Here is a 17,279-nt window from a genome sequence, read left to right as displayed (position 1 = left end):
CTCATGTCGTCCTCAGATGACCCTGCGAGGTACTTACTATTTTTAACCCCCTTGTACCTATGGGACAACGGAGACCAAGAGGAGGTGAGCCAACAGATCCGCGATCACTGGTTCCCTCTGCCTCTGCACACACCTCCTCTGAGCATCTGAAGTGGGTGCAGCTTGGGGAAATTTTCGGGGGTACCCAGACACGGCAACCACCTGTAAGTTCAGTTTTGGGTTTAAATGTCAGCGTGTGGGAAGTGATCTGTTCAGCTCAAGCGTAGTCCTCGCCCCCCTTTACACACAAACAAGGCAAGAGTGCGGTCCACGGTCGAAGTGTTTCCCGGAGACGTCAGTCAGCCAGTCAGCACACGCTGGTCAGCATCGGCACATCTTGGCCTGGCCTGGGGCCGAGACGTTTAAAGTGAGCCCTTGTTTACTCTCGGTCTTGTCTTTTTCCACTGAGCGTTTCGTCTGGGCCGGGCCCGGGGCTGGGGGCTGGGAGTCACAAGAGGAAATAGATTCTAGTCCCTGTTCTCCACGTGTCTGGTGGGAGAGACGCCCCAGCAGTGACTTCCTGTATGTTCGAAATATTCCATCATCAAATACAGAAAATAAAATTGACAGTTACAATAAGTGATCGTAAAGGGGTATGTGCTGAAGAGAGATCAATTCTGCCCTGTGTTTAGGAACGGGCTCAGAGGGAAATGTCCACTGAAACGAGGCACTAGAAGGTGATATTTCATCAATTACTGGGTGGTTGGGGGTGGGGGGGGGCAAGTTGGGAGTGATGATATCTAGGGATGGCCAGGTCGCGGGGTCTAGGGGTGCCCAGGCCATGGTGTCTGTGGCTGGCTGAGTCACGGTATCTAGGGATGGCCAGGTCATGGGTGTAGGGGTGACAGGTCATGGTATCTACGGGTGACAGATCATTGGTCTGGGAGTGACAGGTCATGGGCCTAGGGGTGCCCAGGCCATGGTGTTTGTGGGTGGCCGGGTCACATTGAGTAGTGGTGCCCAGATCCCAGTGTCTAGGGGGCCCCGGGTATGATTTCGACACTAATTTCCACGTGTGTGGGTCTCTACACCACCAAGCCGTTAACTCCATTCTAACACTACCTGCCTGGAGATGCACCAGATCCCGCAGGTTGAGGGCTCAGTCCTACCAGACGGCCCCGCCCCCCCCCCCCCCCCCCCCCCCCCGCTTCAGACACCAATGTCAAGTCCGGCTGTCACCTGCGCTTCCGGCAGACCAGCAACCGATCAGAGGTTCCACTTCTGCTCCCCGGACTCCTCTCGTTTGCTAGAGCCGCTCAATGTCACTTACTAGGTCTTCGGTCTATTACGAAGGGATAGAACTCAGGAACAGCCAGATTTAGGGTTCTCGGGCAAGATACAGGGAGAGCCCAGAATTCCAGGCTTCGCTGGAGCTCGCCATTCTCCCAGCCTCTCCGTGTTCACCAACCCAGACGTCCGTCGCCCTGAACTTAATCCTTTTTGGGTTTTATGGAGGCTTCGTTACCTAGTCGTGATTGGCCATTGGTGACTGAACTCGATCTGCAGCCCCCCTCCCTTCCCCAGAGGTCAAGGAGGTAGGACCAACGCTTTCAACCGAAGGACACAGTTGGTTCCCCTGGCAACCAGCCCCATCCTAAGGTGGCCTAGGGACTTCCCAAAGGTCACCTCATTAACATAACAAAAGACACATTATTGCTCTAATCACTTAGGAAATTCCAAGGGTTTTAGGAGCTCTGAGCCAGAAAGGGGACAAAACCAAAGATACATTTCTTACCGTAAATCACAATATCACACCAGCTTGCAGATTCTAGGGTGCCCAGGTCATGTCTCGAGGCGATAGGTCAAGGTGTCTCGGGGTGACCAGGTCATGTCGTCCAGGGGTGACAGGTCACAGTGTACCCAGGGCCAACAGGTCATGCTACTTCGGGGCGACAGGTCACGATGTCTAGGGTGTAAAGTAGGCTGAAGGGACAAGAAGAGAACGAGCCACGACCCAGGTGGCAAAGGAGTTTGGACTCTGAGCTGTAGACCAGTGTCTACGTGAACACCGCCACAGGCCATTTTTTCCATGCTTCCCTTTTCTCCTCCACCATTGTGTCCTTAAACTTGCTCTCATAGGGCCTTGCTTGTTTTCTTTAAGTCATTTTATTTTAAAAAGAAATGTTGTCCTCCTCACACATGGAAAACAAGAATCCTGTATCACAAATAGAAGGGAACTGTAAAAACAAAAACAGTGAAACCAAAACTGAGTTACTAAATTCTAGCGACACGCTGCGACCGTGGAAGGCTAGTCAGATGAGGACAGAATTGAAAAAGGATTCGTTTCCTCGGCTCACGGCCCTTTTACGCCACACCCACGTGCCACCTAAAAGCATCTTGGCTTTGTGTCCCCCACCTGGGTTACCCTGGGGTGAGTGCCCCATACTCCTGCCCTACTGGGAGCCAGGAGGTACTGGGAGCAGGGAAGGGAGGTGACTAGCCCGAGTCTTGGGAAAGACGGAGTAAATGGGCCGCCTGGGGCAAAGCCTGCTCTGGCCTTAGCAACTGGGACCCAGAAGGAGGAGGTTTGGGGAGGGTGATGGAGAGCCCACGTGGGATATGCTGATTCTGAGATGTGGGGACGTCCATGTGGGGATCCATTCCTTTGTTCGGAAAGTATTTACTGAGCACCTACTGTGTTCTAAGGCCCTGGGGATAAAGCAGTGAACCAACCAAACAAAAATCTCTGTCCCCGTGGGGTCTACGTTCTTGTGGGGGAGATGTGGGAGCCCTGATAAGAAATAAGGGAGTTAATAATACCTCATAATAGGGGCGCCTGGGTGGCTCAGTCCGTTGAGCGTCTGACTCTTGATTTTGGCTCAGGCCATGATCTCACGGTTTGTGAGTTCGAGCCCCACATCGGGCTCTGTGTTGATGGTGCAGAGCCGGCTTGGGATTCTGTCTTCCCTTCTCTCTGCCCCTCTGCAGCTTGTTCTCTCTGTCTCTCTCTCAAAATAAATAAGCTTAAAAAATTGTTTTTAAATATGTCATAATATATGTCACATTAGATAGTGATGTGTACTGGGTAAAACACGTGTGTCTGGGTGGGAGAGGTGAGAACTGAGATGGATGTATGGGTCTGGAGTTCAGGCAAGAGACCTGGGCTGGGGAGACCTATTTAGAAGACATCATTCATTCATTCATTCATTCAACAAATGTTTGTGGAGCGCAATCTATGTATCAGCCACTGTGCCGGTACACACAGCCTTCGAAACTGTAGTCCAGTTATAGTTAACTCGATGGTGATGGGGTGCAGGGGAGGTCGCCCCCAAATGCCCCAAATAATCAAAATACTGATTATTTTGAATTAAAGTTACTTAAGACAGCGTGTGCAGAAAGGACACTGTGACCCTCCTCTGTCCCCCTGAAAGCAGGGAATAAATCTCTTGGGGGAGAGGTCCCCTCCATGTACCAGGTGGTAAAGAGATGCCCTTCTCACCAGAGAGGGGACGTTCAGGGCCGAAAAGGCTGTAGAAACAAACCTTGTTACTTTTACCACTTCATCGCCTCAACCCAAATTTTGCTTACAACTCCTTACTAGTCGAAGCTCCCAAGCATAATTTTCCTTTGTCCTGTCCGTTCCTCACGGATTTGCGTTTGTCTACAGCATATCAAAGCTGCATGCTTTTTCGTCGTTTCTTGGGTCTCAGTTTTATCATTGGATCTCCCTGTGCACCTCATTACACTTGGCTTTGTTTGTTTTTTCTGCCATTAGTCTGGCTCATATCAATTTAATTCTTAGACCAGCCCGAAGAACCCTTGAAGGGGACAAGAAAAGTTTTCCTCCTCAACAATGGAAACAGATGAGATTGCCCATGGAGCGTGTGGGTAGGTGGGTGTGGTGGGGGGTGCTGGGGACCCCCAATGTTTAAGGTGGGGCAGAAGGGAAGACCCAAGGAAAGGAGCCTGAGCAGGAGCAAGCGGCCGTTAGCAGAAGAACCAACAAGGGCAGAAAGGTATGGACTGAAGCAGACCTGAACTTGGTGGCTGGTCTCTGTGAAGGCAGTTTTGCAGCTTCTGCACAGAGAGGGCTGGGGAGTGGGTGTGCAGGGAGGAAGTGGAAACAGAGAGGAGACAGCTTTCAAGAACGTGGCTGGGGAGGGAAGGAGACAGAGGGAAAGAAGGAGAAGTAGGAGGGGTGGAGGGAAACTTTGACGGCTTGCAGAATGAGGGGACTTGACCAGAGACCCGCAGGGATGGGCAGAAGGCGGCAGAGGGAAGGAGGTGAGAACACAGGGGACGGTGGTGTCTGGGGTCCAGAGAGAGTGGTGGGCTCAACCTTGGAGCCAAGGGCCGACCCTATTTCAGGAACGTTTACGTAACTCGAGGGGCTCAGGGCAAAATGCAAGTGAAGGTCTTCTTCTTTGAAAAGTACCAAGAATTCAAAATGGTGACTCTTGGTACCCAGATGGGTAGTGGAGAAGAGGCTTGACTTCTTGGCTTGGCTGAGTTGACAGAATCCACTGGATGTGCAAACTGGGTGCCGATCATGAGAGAGAGAATGGAGATGTGGGGATAGGGCTCGAGGAAAAGGCCGGGAAATATCCGTGTATTCGTTCCCTATTGTTGCTGTAACAAGTTGCTGCGCATCTAGTGGCTTGAAACGAACATCCATTATCTTACAAGTCCTGGAGGTCAGGAGACCAAGATCGGTCTCGCTGAGCTGAAAATCAAGACGTCAGCCGTCCTGCATTCCTGCTGGAGAAATCTAGGGAAGAATCTGTCCTTGTCTCTTCCAGCTTTTAGCGGTCACCTGCATTCCTGGCTCACGGCCCCTTCTTCCGTCTTCGACGCAGGCTGCATAGAATCTTCACCTTTTTCTGGGACACTAACTCTCCTACATCCCCTTTTCACGATTTTGGGGACCCTTGTGATTCTAAGAGCCTTGGGCCCCTCCAAATAATCTAGGATAATCTTTCCATTGCAAAGTCAGTTGATCAGCTGACCGGATTCCACCTTCAACCTTGACCCCGCCTTGCGCTGTAACATAACAGATTCACGGTTTCCAGGGACTAGGATGTCAATATCTTTGGAGGTTCATTATTCTACCTGCTACAATCTTTAAGGCTGCTTTATGGCTGCAAAAGAAACTCCACAGTGACTTAAACAAAAGCAGGTTTATGGTTTATTTAAGAAGCCAGAGGTTGGGGCGCCTGCGTGGCTCAGTCGGTTAAGCGTCCGACTTCGGCTCAGGTCACGATCTCGCGGTCCGTGAGTTCGAGCCCCGCGTCGGCCTCCGCGCTGACCGCTCAGAGCCTGGAGCCTGTTTCCGATTCTGTATCTCCCTCTCTCTCTGACCCTCCCCCGTTCGTGCTCTGTCTCTCTCTGTCTCAAAAATAAATAAACGTTAAAAAAAAATTAAAAAAAAAAAAAAGAATCCAGAGGTTGATTTGATCACTTGATGATGTAATCAAGGACTCATGGTCTTTTCTTCTCCCACGTGGCCATATTCAAGACACTAGCTTTCATCTCCGGTCTTGTTCCCTCATGATCACGAGATGGTTGCCAAACCACCAGACATCACATCCAAAGCAGCATGGATGATGGCAAAGGGACCTTCTCTTACTGCCACTCTCTTTGGTTAAAAAAGGAGAACTGCCAGCTTGCCCTGCGGTTCCGTGGCAAAAAGGAAGGACCAGATACGTTGACCAACTCGAGCTGAATTTACCAGCTGGAAATCAGGAAATGCCAGTTCCTGGTTGGGGTGGGGTGTCAGTGTATAGGAGTGAGGAGTCCAGATGGCCAGAATCACAGTCTACAGCTGGGGTCAAAGATTAGTTTGTGGCCAGGGAAAGGGGTCAGCATGTGGCTGGGGTCAGTGTGCAACCAGGATCATGATGAATAGGTCCATAGCGTGGGTCAGGAATCTTTCTATGGCTTGAGTCAGAAGTCATTCTGTGGTTGGAGTCAGGTTTCCAACTGGAGCTAGGATCAGAAGTTTGGGGGTGTGCCTGGGTGGCTCAGTTGGTTGGGCGTCCGACTCACGGTCTGTGGGTTCGAGCCCCGCGTCGGGCTCTGTGCTGACGGCTCGGAGCCTGGAGCCTGCTTCGGATCCTGTGTCTCCCCCTCTGCCCCTCCCCTGCTTGTGCGCTTGCGCTTTCTCTCGTTCCCTCTCTCAAAAATAAGTAAATAAACTTAAAAAAAAAAAAAAGAGAGAGAAGTTTGGTTTAGCATTGCACTCTCTCTCCCTGCATCTCTCCCGTCTCATTCTCTGGATTATTTACACTGATGTGAGTGTATTTAGTCGGGTCCAGGAGACGAGGTGAGCTTAGGGCCCTACTCTGCCATCTTCCCAGCCTCTCTCGTCTCCTTCTCCTTCTCTGATGAGATCTGCTGAAGGCTTGGGGACTTGGGTGCAGAGTCTGGGCAAGACCCTTAAAGACAGGCGGGGGGGGGGGGGGGCGGGGTATGGAGGAGGAAAAGACTGCAGTAAAACATCGATGGCGGGAGGGAGAAAATACATACAATGTGTATGGACAGATGGGGAGAGATACGTGAGCCAAACAGAGACCTACGCATCCCGCATATGAACAGCACCCAGAAGTGATGTGCGGACAGCTACAAACACGAATTGGTGAGGTGATGCCATCGGGACCGTTTCTGTCCTTCTGGTGTTCTAGTCTGACCTCTTGGCAATAAATTAGCATTAAATTTAGAATGCCGTTGTTTCTTTGAATCATGTTTCGTGCCTTCATTTCCACAATACCCACGGACCCGTTCGGTCTGACGAGAAGAGTGCTAGCAAGCCCGTGGACAGCGTTGCCCGTGTGCAGGCGCCATTCTGAGCCTTCCACCTATCGACATACACGCCAATATCGGGTTAATTTTTAACAACTGGTCCATGAGGGCGGTGCTATTATCGTTCCCATTTTACAGATGAGGAAGCAAACACAGAGAAGTTATGTGGCCCCGAGCCACACCACCCTTCCTTGGAGCACTCTGAGGTCCTAATGTGTGTCAGGCCTTTTTGCCGGGTGCAGAAGGGGACAGGGGACAAAGGCAGGTGCGCCGAGATCGCCCACGCCTACTTTTCTGGGCGTGGCATCGCCTCGGAGCCGCCGAGGCAGAGGCAGGCGCTGGGGCCAGAGCCGGTCACTAGGGGGCAGCAGGGACCAAGGAGCGAGCCTGCAGCCCATCTGATGCTGCCGGTTCCCCCCACTGGGCTCGTCAAAAGACACGCGGGAACGGGTGGGATTCTAAGGAAGAGCTGGCGCTGTCCAGCGGCCATCAGGTAACTTCGGCAAATGATCACAAGGGCAGCTGGGCATCCATCACCACCTCTGCTGCTCACCCTACCACTGTGGGCCGTGGGCTGTAGGCTACTTCTTTCCGTCTTTGACGGGGTGGGAATCGAGGCCCAGAGTGGTCAAGCACTTTGCCCGCAGTCACACAGCCCCAAATTGGCAAAGGCAGGTTTAAACGAGGCAAGATGAGTGCAGAGCCCTTGTTTCCCGGAGCCTGTGTTCTCCCCTGGAAAAGGGATATGCGAGGACGGACGAATGGTGGCCGCAAGCGACCAGGAATCAGGGCTCCTCACGGGCAAGTCCTGCCCACGTCATAGCCTGGGGATCCTAGCTGTGGGGATCCGCTGAGATCAAGCCTCTCTCTTGCAGTGGGGGCTCAAAAACTTCTTGCTGTTTTTTTCTTTTTCTGATTAATAACTTTCGTGGGAAAATAATGTCAGAAAGGTTATTCAACAGGATATGCACGGAGATACACCTTCAAAAACAAACATTCATTTTTGTGACCTCCCACATGGTTCCAGGAGCAGGGGCGGGGGATGGGATTTCCGGTGGTTTTCACTTTCCTCTTTATACCTTTATGTTTTCTCTGAATCAGAGAATCCTGGCATGTGCCAATTTAGTAATCAGAAACAAACAAGCAGGGTTTTTGTGTGAAAAAAAAAAAAGAATAAAAATATAAAGTAAAACAAAACAAAATAATTTTAAAATAAAATAAGATAAAATAAAGCACAGGCACCCCCCCTCCCCCCTGCCGCCGGGGGGGAAATCTTGGTAAAATCGAGGCTGGGGGTGTGCAGGGCCGGAGTGTGAGGGGGGGGGAACCCTGGAATCAATGCATCGGCAAGCCCAGCCCCTTCACTCTCTGCACCTCTAGTCCTGTCCCGCGGGGGGGCGCTGGGAAACTCCAGCCTTCGGCATCTCGCTCCGCCCACACCCCTGCCGCCGGCTTCTAGTTCTGGGCTCCCCGGATCTGCCAGACCCTCACCCCTCTGCGGCTCTTGGGGCAAACATTAGGTGCAGCCAATCCCTGTTCTTCCCCTCATCTTTCCGGATCGTTGCCTCTCCCCTCCACACCAGGGCAATGGATGTCTAAAACAGCAGGGTCCATTCGTTTGCCTTGCCACAAAATCCCTTTCTACAGTTATCTTTTCTGAGCCGACATTTTCTCTTTCTCTTTTCTTCTGATTTCCTTCCTGCAGATCTCACCTGAAACTTTGGTCCACGCTCATAATTTGAATTTTTGTGTTTCCTTTAACAACTGACTCCCAGGGAGTAGTTACTGAACATTTGAGTGAGGGAGTGTTCTGCCAGGTGGGGAACTCTTGGCCAGTGAAGGAGTAGGCATGAGCCAGAGAGCTTGGGGACCGAGAGAGGGCACAGGCAGGGGAGCTCCCACGTCAGGAGCCATCAGAGACCCACCGGGGAAGCTTGGAAGGAGCTTAGGGGATGATGAAGGTGAAAAGGGACTCGATCTCCAGGACAACCCCAGGAGGGAGGTGTTATTATCTTTCCTGTTTTACAAATGAGAAAGCTCAGGCATAAAGGGGTGCAGCAGAGAAGGGGGCTGGGGCTCCCTGACCCGAATACCCTTGGGGTTTCTTGCCTAATGTGGAGACCTGGGAGGCCCAGAACCAGATTTTAAGGGGATTTTTAAAAGTCCTTTGTTGAAGAAATGTCCAGAAAGGCCCTGGCAGCCAGCCATTCCCTGGGGGAAGTCACTTCAGTCCTGAGTGAGAATATCAGCAATGAGGATTTTTAAGCCGCCCCCCCCCCAACTCCCCTTGGCTGTAGTCAGGAGGGCTGTAGTCCCCTGCTTATGGGTAGCTTAGTTTGGGGACTGGCTGGTTTCTTTCGGACCATGTATCTCAGTGCATGGGCTAATGTGCAGTCGAGCCAAGATAAAGATTCCTCACTCCAGCCCCCATCCTGCCTGATCTTATCTCCCACCACTGTCCCTGGCTCACTGCGCTCTAGCTGATCTTTTCTGAACTATGAACAGATCGAGTTCATTATGCCGCAGGGCCTTTGCACTTGCTCTACCGTCTTGCTTGATACATGCTCAGTAAATATCGGTGGGGAGTGCAGCTTCCCTGCCCTCTGCTTCCTCCTTCCTGGTGTTAAGCTGGAGAAGAAGGTTGGGGAAGCAAGAACAGTGGCCTTGTCCCAGCTTCCCTGAACCAAAGAGGGTGGGTTCAAATCCACGTAAGAAATGCGAGGTGTCTGATTCTCTACTCCCGCTTCCCAAAGCCCAGACGACTCTCTGTTACGAGCGGAGCCTCAGCTGACCACCTGGGTCCCTTTTCTCTTAAGATCCTGGCGGGGCAACGAAGAGACCAGAGTCAGGTCTGTGTCAGACTTCCATCCCGACCACCCCTCCACCACTCGCACATCTTTTCTGTTTGCTGCTTGCTTTTAACAGTTGGTTTTCTGAGACGACGCTCAGGCAAAATGGACTGGAGCTGGTATTTGAGTGGCTGGCATGCCATGGCGGCTGGGAGCTCTGCAGCCGGACCTGGGTTCAAGTCCTGCTCCGGGATGTCCTCGCTGTGTGGTCCTAAGCGAAACCTCAGCCTCTCTGGGCCTGCTTCCTCATCTATAAAATGAGGGTAATAACTGAACCTGCCCGCGAGAGACGTGATGTAGTGGACGTAGAGCACTCAGCACATTGCTTGGCCTTAAAGAGAGATTTTTATTAAAAATTATATATATAATTTTTATACAGAGCTCTTGAAGGCAAAAAGTCCAGAGGGCTAGTTCAGGCTCCGTCCTTCACTGTGTGACCTTGGGCAAGTCCCTTTTCCTCTCTAGCACAAAGTTCCCCCATCTGTAAATCATGGGGTGGTTGGGGGGGGGGATGACTTAGGCCTCTAAAGGGGTAGATTTGGGCTCAGCACAGAGGAAGGATTTCTAACAAACATCAGGCTGCATGTGAGGTAGTGAGCTCCCCATCACTCCTAGCGCATGGTACAGAATGCCAGAACAGAAGGGAACCTTATGCAGCCAAGCCGCTTCTTTTGCCAAGGGTGGCCATCCGGGTAGCTACTCAGGGAGCAGACTGATCACAGACACAGAGCTTACGTCCCCGGCCTGCGTCTTCATGCCACCTGCCCGGGTTCAGCTACGGGCCTGCCACTGACTAGCCGGGCCACCTTGGCAAAGTGCAGCAGCTTCCGGTAATCCTTCGTACCTCTCCGTCTGGGGGCTTGCTTCCTGGAGCAGCTGGACGTGCTGGAGAACTAATGCCCTTGACCAAACGGAAGCTGGTGGCCCAACACCGGGCTCCCTCACCCCTGCAGGGATAGCTTTGGACAGGCGCTGTGCATGGTTACCCGAGGCTCCCAGCGGGTGGAAGGTCAGTTGCCAGGGCTGGCCCCGTTGGATAACACACCGTTTACTGCCTCCTGACCTTCCCCGCCTCACGTCCCCACTCCCGAGCAAGGTTTCCTGGAATCACCACCTACAGCAGCTAACTGCACTTGAGTCCTTGGCTCGGGGGGGGGGGGGGGGGGGACCCAAACAAACAGAGACAGAAAGTTAACCTCTTGGACCTCATTTCCTCTGGATGGAAAGATCCAATGAGTTAACAGAGATAAAGAGCTCACCACCACCTCGGCCCGGATGTTTGTTTAATACACGGAGGGGGCAGGGAACGGAGATAAAGAGGCTTTATTTACACAAAACACCACGCCCTGCCCTCCGATTCCACGCTTCTCAGCGAAGACAAATACCAGGCGATAAAATAATCTTCGGGATGCAAACAAACATTACACAACCAGAGGGGCAGGTCGCCGTGCCGGCTGAGGGTGTGGTGTGGGCCGGCGGAGCGCCTAGCTCGGCCAATCCCTCCCTCCCTCCCTCCCTCCCTTCGGCTGCTGCGGCTGCCAGCAAAGCGCCCGCGGGGGCACAGACTGGCCCCGAGGTAGCTGGCTGTGTTCATTCTGGGGCTCCTGTGCTTAACAGGAGCCCCCGGTCTCAGTGGTTGTGTGGGAACCAGACAGCAGCCAGTCGTGGCTTGGTGATCCCAGTCTTTCGGGTCCTTTTGTGTCTGTTACCGCACTTGACTTCGCGCCCCGCCACGGCCCAGGTCCTGCCCCCAGGGTCGACCTAAGGAGGGTCTGTTGAACGAATGGGCACCTCCGGGCAAACGACCACCCTTCCAGGACCACGACGTCCCATCCATTTCCCAAGGTCTCCCAAGTCATTCCCCGGTGGGCTCGGCCTCCAATCCGGTGAGACAGCGGCAGCCGATCCCAGAACCCGGCAAGACAGGAGTAACAGAGTGACGAGCGGACAAAGCGCACCCAGGGTGAGCGCGGCAGGGAGGGCGCGTGGACCCACGAAGTGGCCAGTGGCTCGTGCACAAGCCGAGGCACCCAAGGAGCTCCCGATCCCCGCAGGGGCCTCTCCCCCGTGCCCTCCACTCCCTTGGGTTGTGGCGAGCCCAGGCCAAGGCTGGGAGCTGGGGGAGGGGCAGGGTGGAGCCCAGTCTCTGTACCCCCAGGTCAGACCACCTCCCAGCTTCATAGCAGGGGTCTCCAAGTCTTTTGCAAATTCTCCAGCCTAGCCGCTTTCCGGGGGAGGCACTTCCCAGGCCGGGCTAAGGCCCAGCCCTCACTCGAAGATGGCAGTGACAAGCGGGCACGCGCCTAGGAAGCCATCGTGCACGTGGGCTCTGGGGAGAGCATGGCCACCTTTTTGGGGGTCTGGCTTGAGCTGTGAGCATGGCTCGGGGCAGGCTGGAAGCACAGGGAGGACGGGCCCTCCTCTGAGACAGCCAAGGGTGCCGGGGAGGCTGGAGAGAGGCTGGCCTCCAGGGGCACCCCACCTGGCAGGGGGTCCGGGGCCCTCAGAGGGCTCACCAGCGGCGAGGACCTGTCTCCACAGCAGCAGCCGCAGCAGGGGCTGGCCACGGGGTGGGCCTCGCCACCCTCCTCCTGGCCGTGACACTGCTTCAGGTGGCCACACAGGTGGCAGGTGAGGGCTGAGTAGACAATGCCGCTGGCCAGGTCGTCCCGGAGGGGGTCTGCGGCCTGCTCCGGGGCCGGCGGGGTCTTGTGGCTGTCCTGCGCCTTCCCCGCTGGCTCTGGGGAGCTGCCCGGGAGGGGGGAGTCCTGCGGGCAATGAGGTGGCTCCGCGTCCAGTCCGAAGGTGAACAGGGGGACGGGGACTGGGGCGGGGGCCCCAGGGCAGCCAGGAGTGAGGCTCTGGAAGGGCTTGTAACCCCCGTCCCCACTGCCGGCCTCACCCCCGGACGTCTCTGGGCAGACGGCACCGCCAGTGAGCAGACTCGAGAAGGCCTTGTACCCGGCCTCCTCCGAAGGGCCGAAGCCCCCCACCCCGCTGTCCTGGGTGCTGCCCTGCCTCACGGCGCACACAAACTCTCGGTAGCCGCTGCCGGGGGCCGGGGCCGGGGCCCCCCTGTGCTGCAGGACTCGCTGACGCAGAATCTGCTCCCAGGTCTCTGGCTCGGGCTGGAGCGCGGAAGGCGGCTCCGAAGGCTGGGGGGCAGCGGGGAGGCCGGGGTCCGCCTCCCCCAGGCGTCCCGCCAGCTCGGGGCCCGAGTCACACTCGCCGGGACCTGAGGACTGGCCCTGGAAGGTCCCGAAGCTGCGGTAGGCGGGGTTGTCTGTGACGACCGGGGGCGTCTCTGGCAAAGTCGGGCTGGCTGGGCTCTGGGGCAGAGTGGCCAGAGGATCGGACCGGGGGTCGAAAGGCTGCTCCTTGCCCTGGGGCGATGCCTCCTGGGGCCCCGGACCCGGAAACTCAGCCCAGGGCATCTGAGCACCTGCACTTCCCGAAGGAGGAGGAAACCACGATTCCAGCGAGCCCTGTGGGCCAAAGCCCCCTTTCTCAACCCCGAGAAGGTCCAGGAAGAGGCTTTCTGTCAGCCGGGCCGCGATGCCCTCCCGGCCCTCCTGGAAGCTGTCCTCGCGGTTCACAGGCGATGGGCAGAAGCTCCCTTTATCTTCCTCCTCCTCCTCCTCCTCCTCCTCGCTCTCCACCGGGGCCTCCAGGAGCTCCACACATTTCACCACGCTGATGCTCTCGGGCCAGAGGATCGTCTTGCTGACCTCCACGGGGCACCATGCTGATTTTCCAGAACCCTGCGAAGGCCCATTTCTGGCAATCTTGGAGGGATCCTCCTTCCTTTCCATGCCGTGCTCCAGTAAACAGGGCAGGAGCTTCCTAAGACAAGTCTTCCAGTGTCTGCAACAGCAAAGAAAAGTTTGGTTGGATTCGCTTTCTCTGCTGGAAAAACTATTCATCCTTCAAAGCCCAGTTTAAAATCAGCCTGGACTGACGTCTATCTAATGCAGACAGGCCTCCTGACTTTAATTTTTTTTTTTTTAACATTTATTTATTTTTGAGACAGAGAGAGACAGAGCATGAACAGGGGAGGGTCAGAGAGAGAGGGAGACACAGAATCCGAAACAGGCTCCAGGCTCTGAGCCGTCAGCACAGGGCCCGTCACGGGGCTCGAACCCACGGACCATGAGATCATGACCCGAGCCGAAGTCGGACGCTTAACCGACTGAGCCACCCAGGCGCCCCTGGCCTCCTGACTTTATAGTCAATAATCTGTCAGTCTGACTTCCCTACTAGCCCAGGAACTCCTTGAAGGCAGCGCCCGTGTCTCACTTTGAGATTTCTGGAGGCCACACATACACACAACCCGGCACCCGACGCAAACTCAGTCTACTGAATAAGGAAAAGTCTCCGTCAGGGACGATGACATTTAAAAGTACTTATCAGGTTGACAATAAACTTCATATATTGAAAAAAAAAATACTTATCAGGGGCACCTGGGTGGCTCAGTCGGTTAAGCGTCCGACTCTTGATATCAGCTTGGGTCATGATCTCACGGTTTGTGCGTTCGAGCCCCACATCGAGCCCCGCGTAGGCATGAGACCTGCGTGGGATTCTCTCTCTGCCCCTCCCCCACTTGTGTGTGTGCACACGCTCTCTCTCTCAAAAATAAAAATAAAAATAAAATAAACTGAAAAAAATACTGATCAATTTAAAATATTTATCAATATCACAGCACAAGTAATGACCGGGGCTGTGGGGTCCTAGGCTGGGGCAGTGTCCTGGGACCCCCGTGCTGTGCCAGGTACCAACTCTTTAGTTACTGGACTGTGGGTCATCCAGGGACGAGCTAGGGGAGGCAGGGGTGATGGTCAGACACTCAGGGGTTCCAGAGTTGGCGATTCGCCAACCTAGCATGCGATGCTGTTGACATTGTAACAACCGGCACAGCCGTCCGGCTTGTAACCTCTACCAGCCTGGCTCAGGCCAGACTGCGCACTTCCGAGGGGGTTCGGCCTGGGCCTGACCCCTGGGGAAATTCAGGGGGCTTAGCCAACATGCCCACCTACCCAGACCTCCTCTCCTCCTGCCACCCTCCAAGCCCAGTGTCCCAGGGCAAGTCCTGAATGCTCAGGAGGAAAAACAGGCAGGTGCGGGGGTGGGGGTGTGGTCCTACCGCCCCACTTCCAACATCCTCCAAATCCACACAGGCTGTGACCTGAGTTCATATACATACGGGCACTTGGCTGGTTCCTGGCCTCGGGACCGCTTCCCCCACAGCGACACCTAAAATACAGAGACAGCCAATGAAATGGAGTGGAGAGGCCTTGCGGCCCAGCCTGGCATACGGCACAGCTCAGGGAGTGTTTGCTGCAAAAGGAGTGTTCGACGTGACATCACAAGGCCGGGGGTCTAATCGAGGTCACTTCAGTTCTCTGAGCCTCAGCGTCCCGCGGGATCGACGAGACTGCCCAGATATCAAGTCGCCGGGGCGGATGGTAAAAATGGCCACACTGCTCTGAAGCTCCTCCCACCCTCTGAATCTGGCCTGGGCGTGTGACTTGCTTTGACCAACAGGATGCCGCGGAGTGACATCGGGTCGGCCAGCTCGAGGACGTCGCCACTGCTCCAGCGGACAGTCAGCCAACTTCCAGACCTGTGACTGAGGCCACTGGGAAGGGGCCCATCCCAGAGCCTTCCACCCCCACCACTGCATGGAGCCCAAACTACCCACCTGCAGAAGCAAGTGCTAATTTAGAGTGTTTCAGCTCTCTAAATTTGGGGCTGATTTGTTACACAGCAAAGCTCACTGATACATGAACAGCACTTATTACGTGCAGGACCCTGCAATATACACTTTATACGTGTCGCCTCCATGAATTCCAGTATCAGGTAAGCACTACAATAACCCACGTGAAGAAACTGGCTCAGAGAGGTTAAGCAACATGCCCGAGTCCACACCGCAGGTAAATGGCGAAGCCAGGGTTCCAAGCCAGACCACTGGACTCCAGAGCCTGCCGGCGGGTCCCTGGAGAACGGAGGACACTTGGATGTTCTGTTCTAGATAGGGCTTGTGTCCTCCCTTCCCTCCCTCCTACAGAGCCCTGAGATCACCCAGGAAACCCCACGTGGCCATGGCATTGGAGAAGCTCATCCACCCTTAGTTCAGGGGTATCCATCTGGCTGGTCTCAGAGCATCCCCACTCCCTTACTGGTGAATGCTTTAGGAAAGGGCATGTGGTACAATTCAGACCGATGAGAATCGAGGAGAGATTTGCTCGTGCTTTGGGGGCAGTTTTCTGCTCGTAAGAGGAAGACACAGGAAGCCTGTCCCCAACCCCCTCACCCTTTGGCTTCTTGCCCTGGTACAGAGACCTTTCCAGGAGATGACACGGAGGTGACCTCAAGGGTCACCTCCTCCCGGGGGAGATAAGACGCCAAGCAACCAACCCAGAGGAACCCGGCCCGTCGGGAAGAGTAGCCGTGGAAGCTAGGGGGCAGGGAGCAAAGGCCTCTGGGCTCCTAGTGACCACACGAAGCTGCTGCTGAAATCCAGAAACCTTCCTGGCTTGTCATGTGCAGTTCCAAAGCCAACAGCCTCCCAGGCATTTTGAATCCTGCTTCCTGATGCGTGCGGTCTACAAAACGCTAACCGACCCACTCTCCTACCTGTGGGTCCTGGATGACTATCGCCACTAGGTGGCTGTGGGCGGGGTTGGGAATCTGGTCCCACCATTCTTTCTTAATCCTGAAAAAGAGAAGGGAGAGTTATTGAGGGGCGCCTGCGTGGCTCAGTCGGTTAAGCGGCCGAATCTTGAAGTCGGCCCAGGTCACGATCTCACAGTTTGTGGGTTCGAGCCCCGCGTCAGACTCTGAGCTGACTGCCCAGGGCCTGCTTGGGATTCTCCGTCTCCCTCTCTCTCTCTCTGCCTCTCCCGTTTGTGCTCTCTCAAAATGAAAAAAAAATAAACATAGAGTTATTGGGTGCATGAACAGGTTGATGTTCTTTCCGCGAAGGGGTCAGGGACCACGTTGAGAGGGTTCGTGGATGCCTTGCCCTAACCTCATTCTACAGATGAAGACACCAAGGCCCAGAAGTGAAGTGACAGCTGGACTGTGGGCAGAACAGCCAGGTTCTGTTAGCCAGGATGGAGCTCCTGATGTGGCCACCTCTGCCCTCCGCGGGAATAAGCCCCGGGGAGTTAGGAGACACCCAGGCAGCAGAGAGAGAATTCTGGGTCTCCCCATCAGCAATTCTGCCCTCCCCGGGGCAGCCGAGACCAAGATGCCGGGGTGAGGCCTGGAATGGCCAGAGCAGTTGAGGGAACCCAGAGAGAACCGGAGTCCTTCTCTCCGCCTGGTCTGTCCGGAGCCACACGGCGTCAGTGCTGGGAGGGAAGGTTCTCAGATCACCTCTGACTGGCTTCTTCCCGCTTCACTCAGTCTGGCAACACATATTTATCGAGCATTTGCTATGCACCATTCACTGGTCCAGGCGTCGGGAACGCAACAGTGAACAAGACAGACAAAAATCTCCGCCCTGGCGGAACTGACCTTCTAGAAGACAGCGACCTCAGCCATGGCAACTTCAGTGTCATGAATAAAAACACAGAAGAAAGGGAATAGAGAGGAATGGAGGGTGTGCTCGCGGAAGGCCTCTTGGAGGAGGGGACTTCTGAGTGGCCACGG

The 17,279-nt window shown here is 54.8% G+C and overlaps 1 protein-coding gene across 7 annotated transcripts in view; it reads right to left on the bottom strand.

Annotated features, from left to right (window-relative positions):
• Positions 1-9,952: 9,952 nt before the first annotated feature.
• The window catches only part of IL4R (interleukin 4 receptor), a 43,535-nt gene continuing 36,208 nt past the window's right edge, over positions 9,953-17,279 (bottom strand). For all 7 annotated transcript variants that reach the window (XM_030301441.1, XM_030301444.1, XM_030301445.1 and 4 more), the window contains 3 exons: positions 16,260-16,338; positions 14,827-14,876; positions 9,953-13,490 (listed from right to left, as the gene is read on the bottom strand). In XM_030301441.1, the coding sequence (XP_030157301.1) occupies positions 11,930-13,490; positions 14,827-14,876; positions 16,260-16,338 (1,690 nt within the window). In that variant the 3' untranslated portion in view covers positions 9,953-11,929. The remainder of the gene's footprint in view (positions 13,491-14,826; positions 14,877-16,259; positions 16,339-17,279) is intronic.

The sequence above is a fragment of the Lynx canadensis genome, chromosome E3 (genome assembly GCF_007474595.2).
Source record: "Lynx canadensis isolate LIC74 chromosome E3, mLynCan4.pri.v2, whole genome shotgun sequence".
Taxonomy (NCBI): Eukaryota; Metazoa; Chordata; class Mammalia; order Carnivora; family Felidae; genus Lynx; species Lynx canadensis.
Note: the sequence above shows the minus strand (reverse complement) of the source record. Positions and strands in the feature narration are given on the sequence as shown.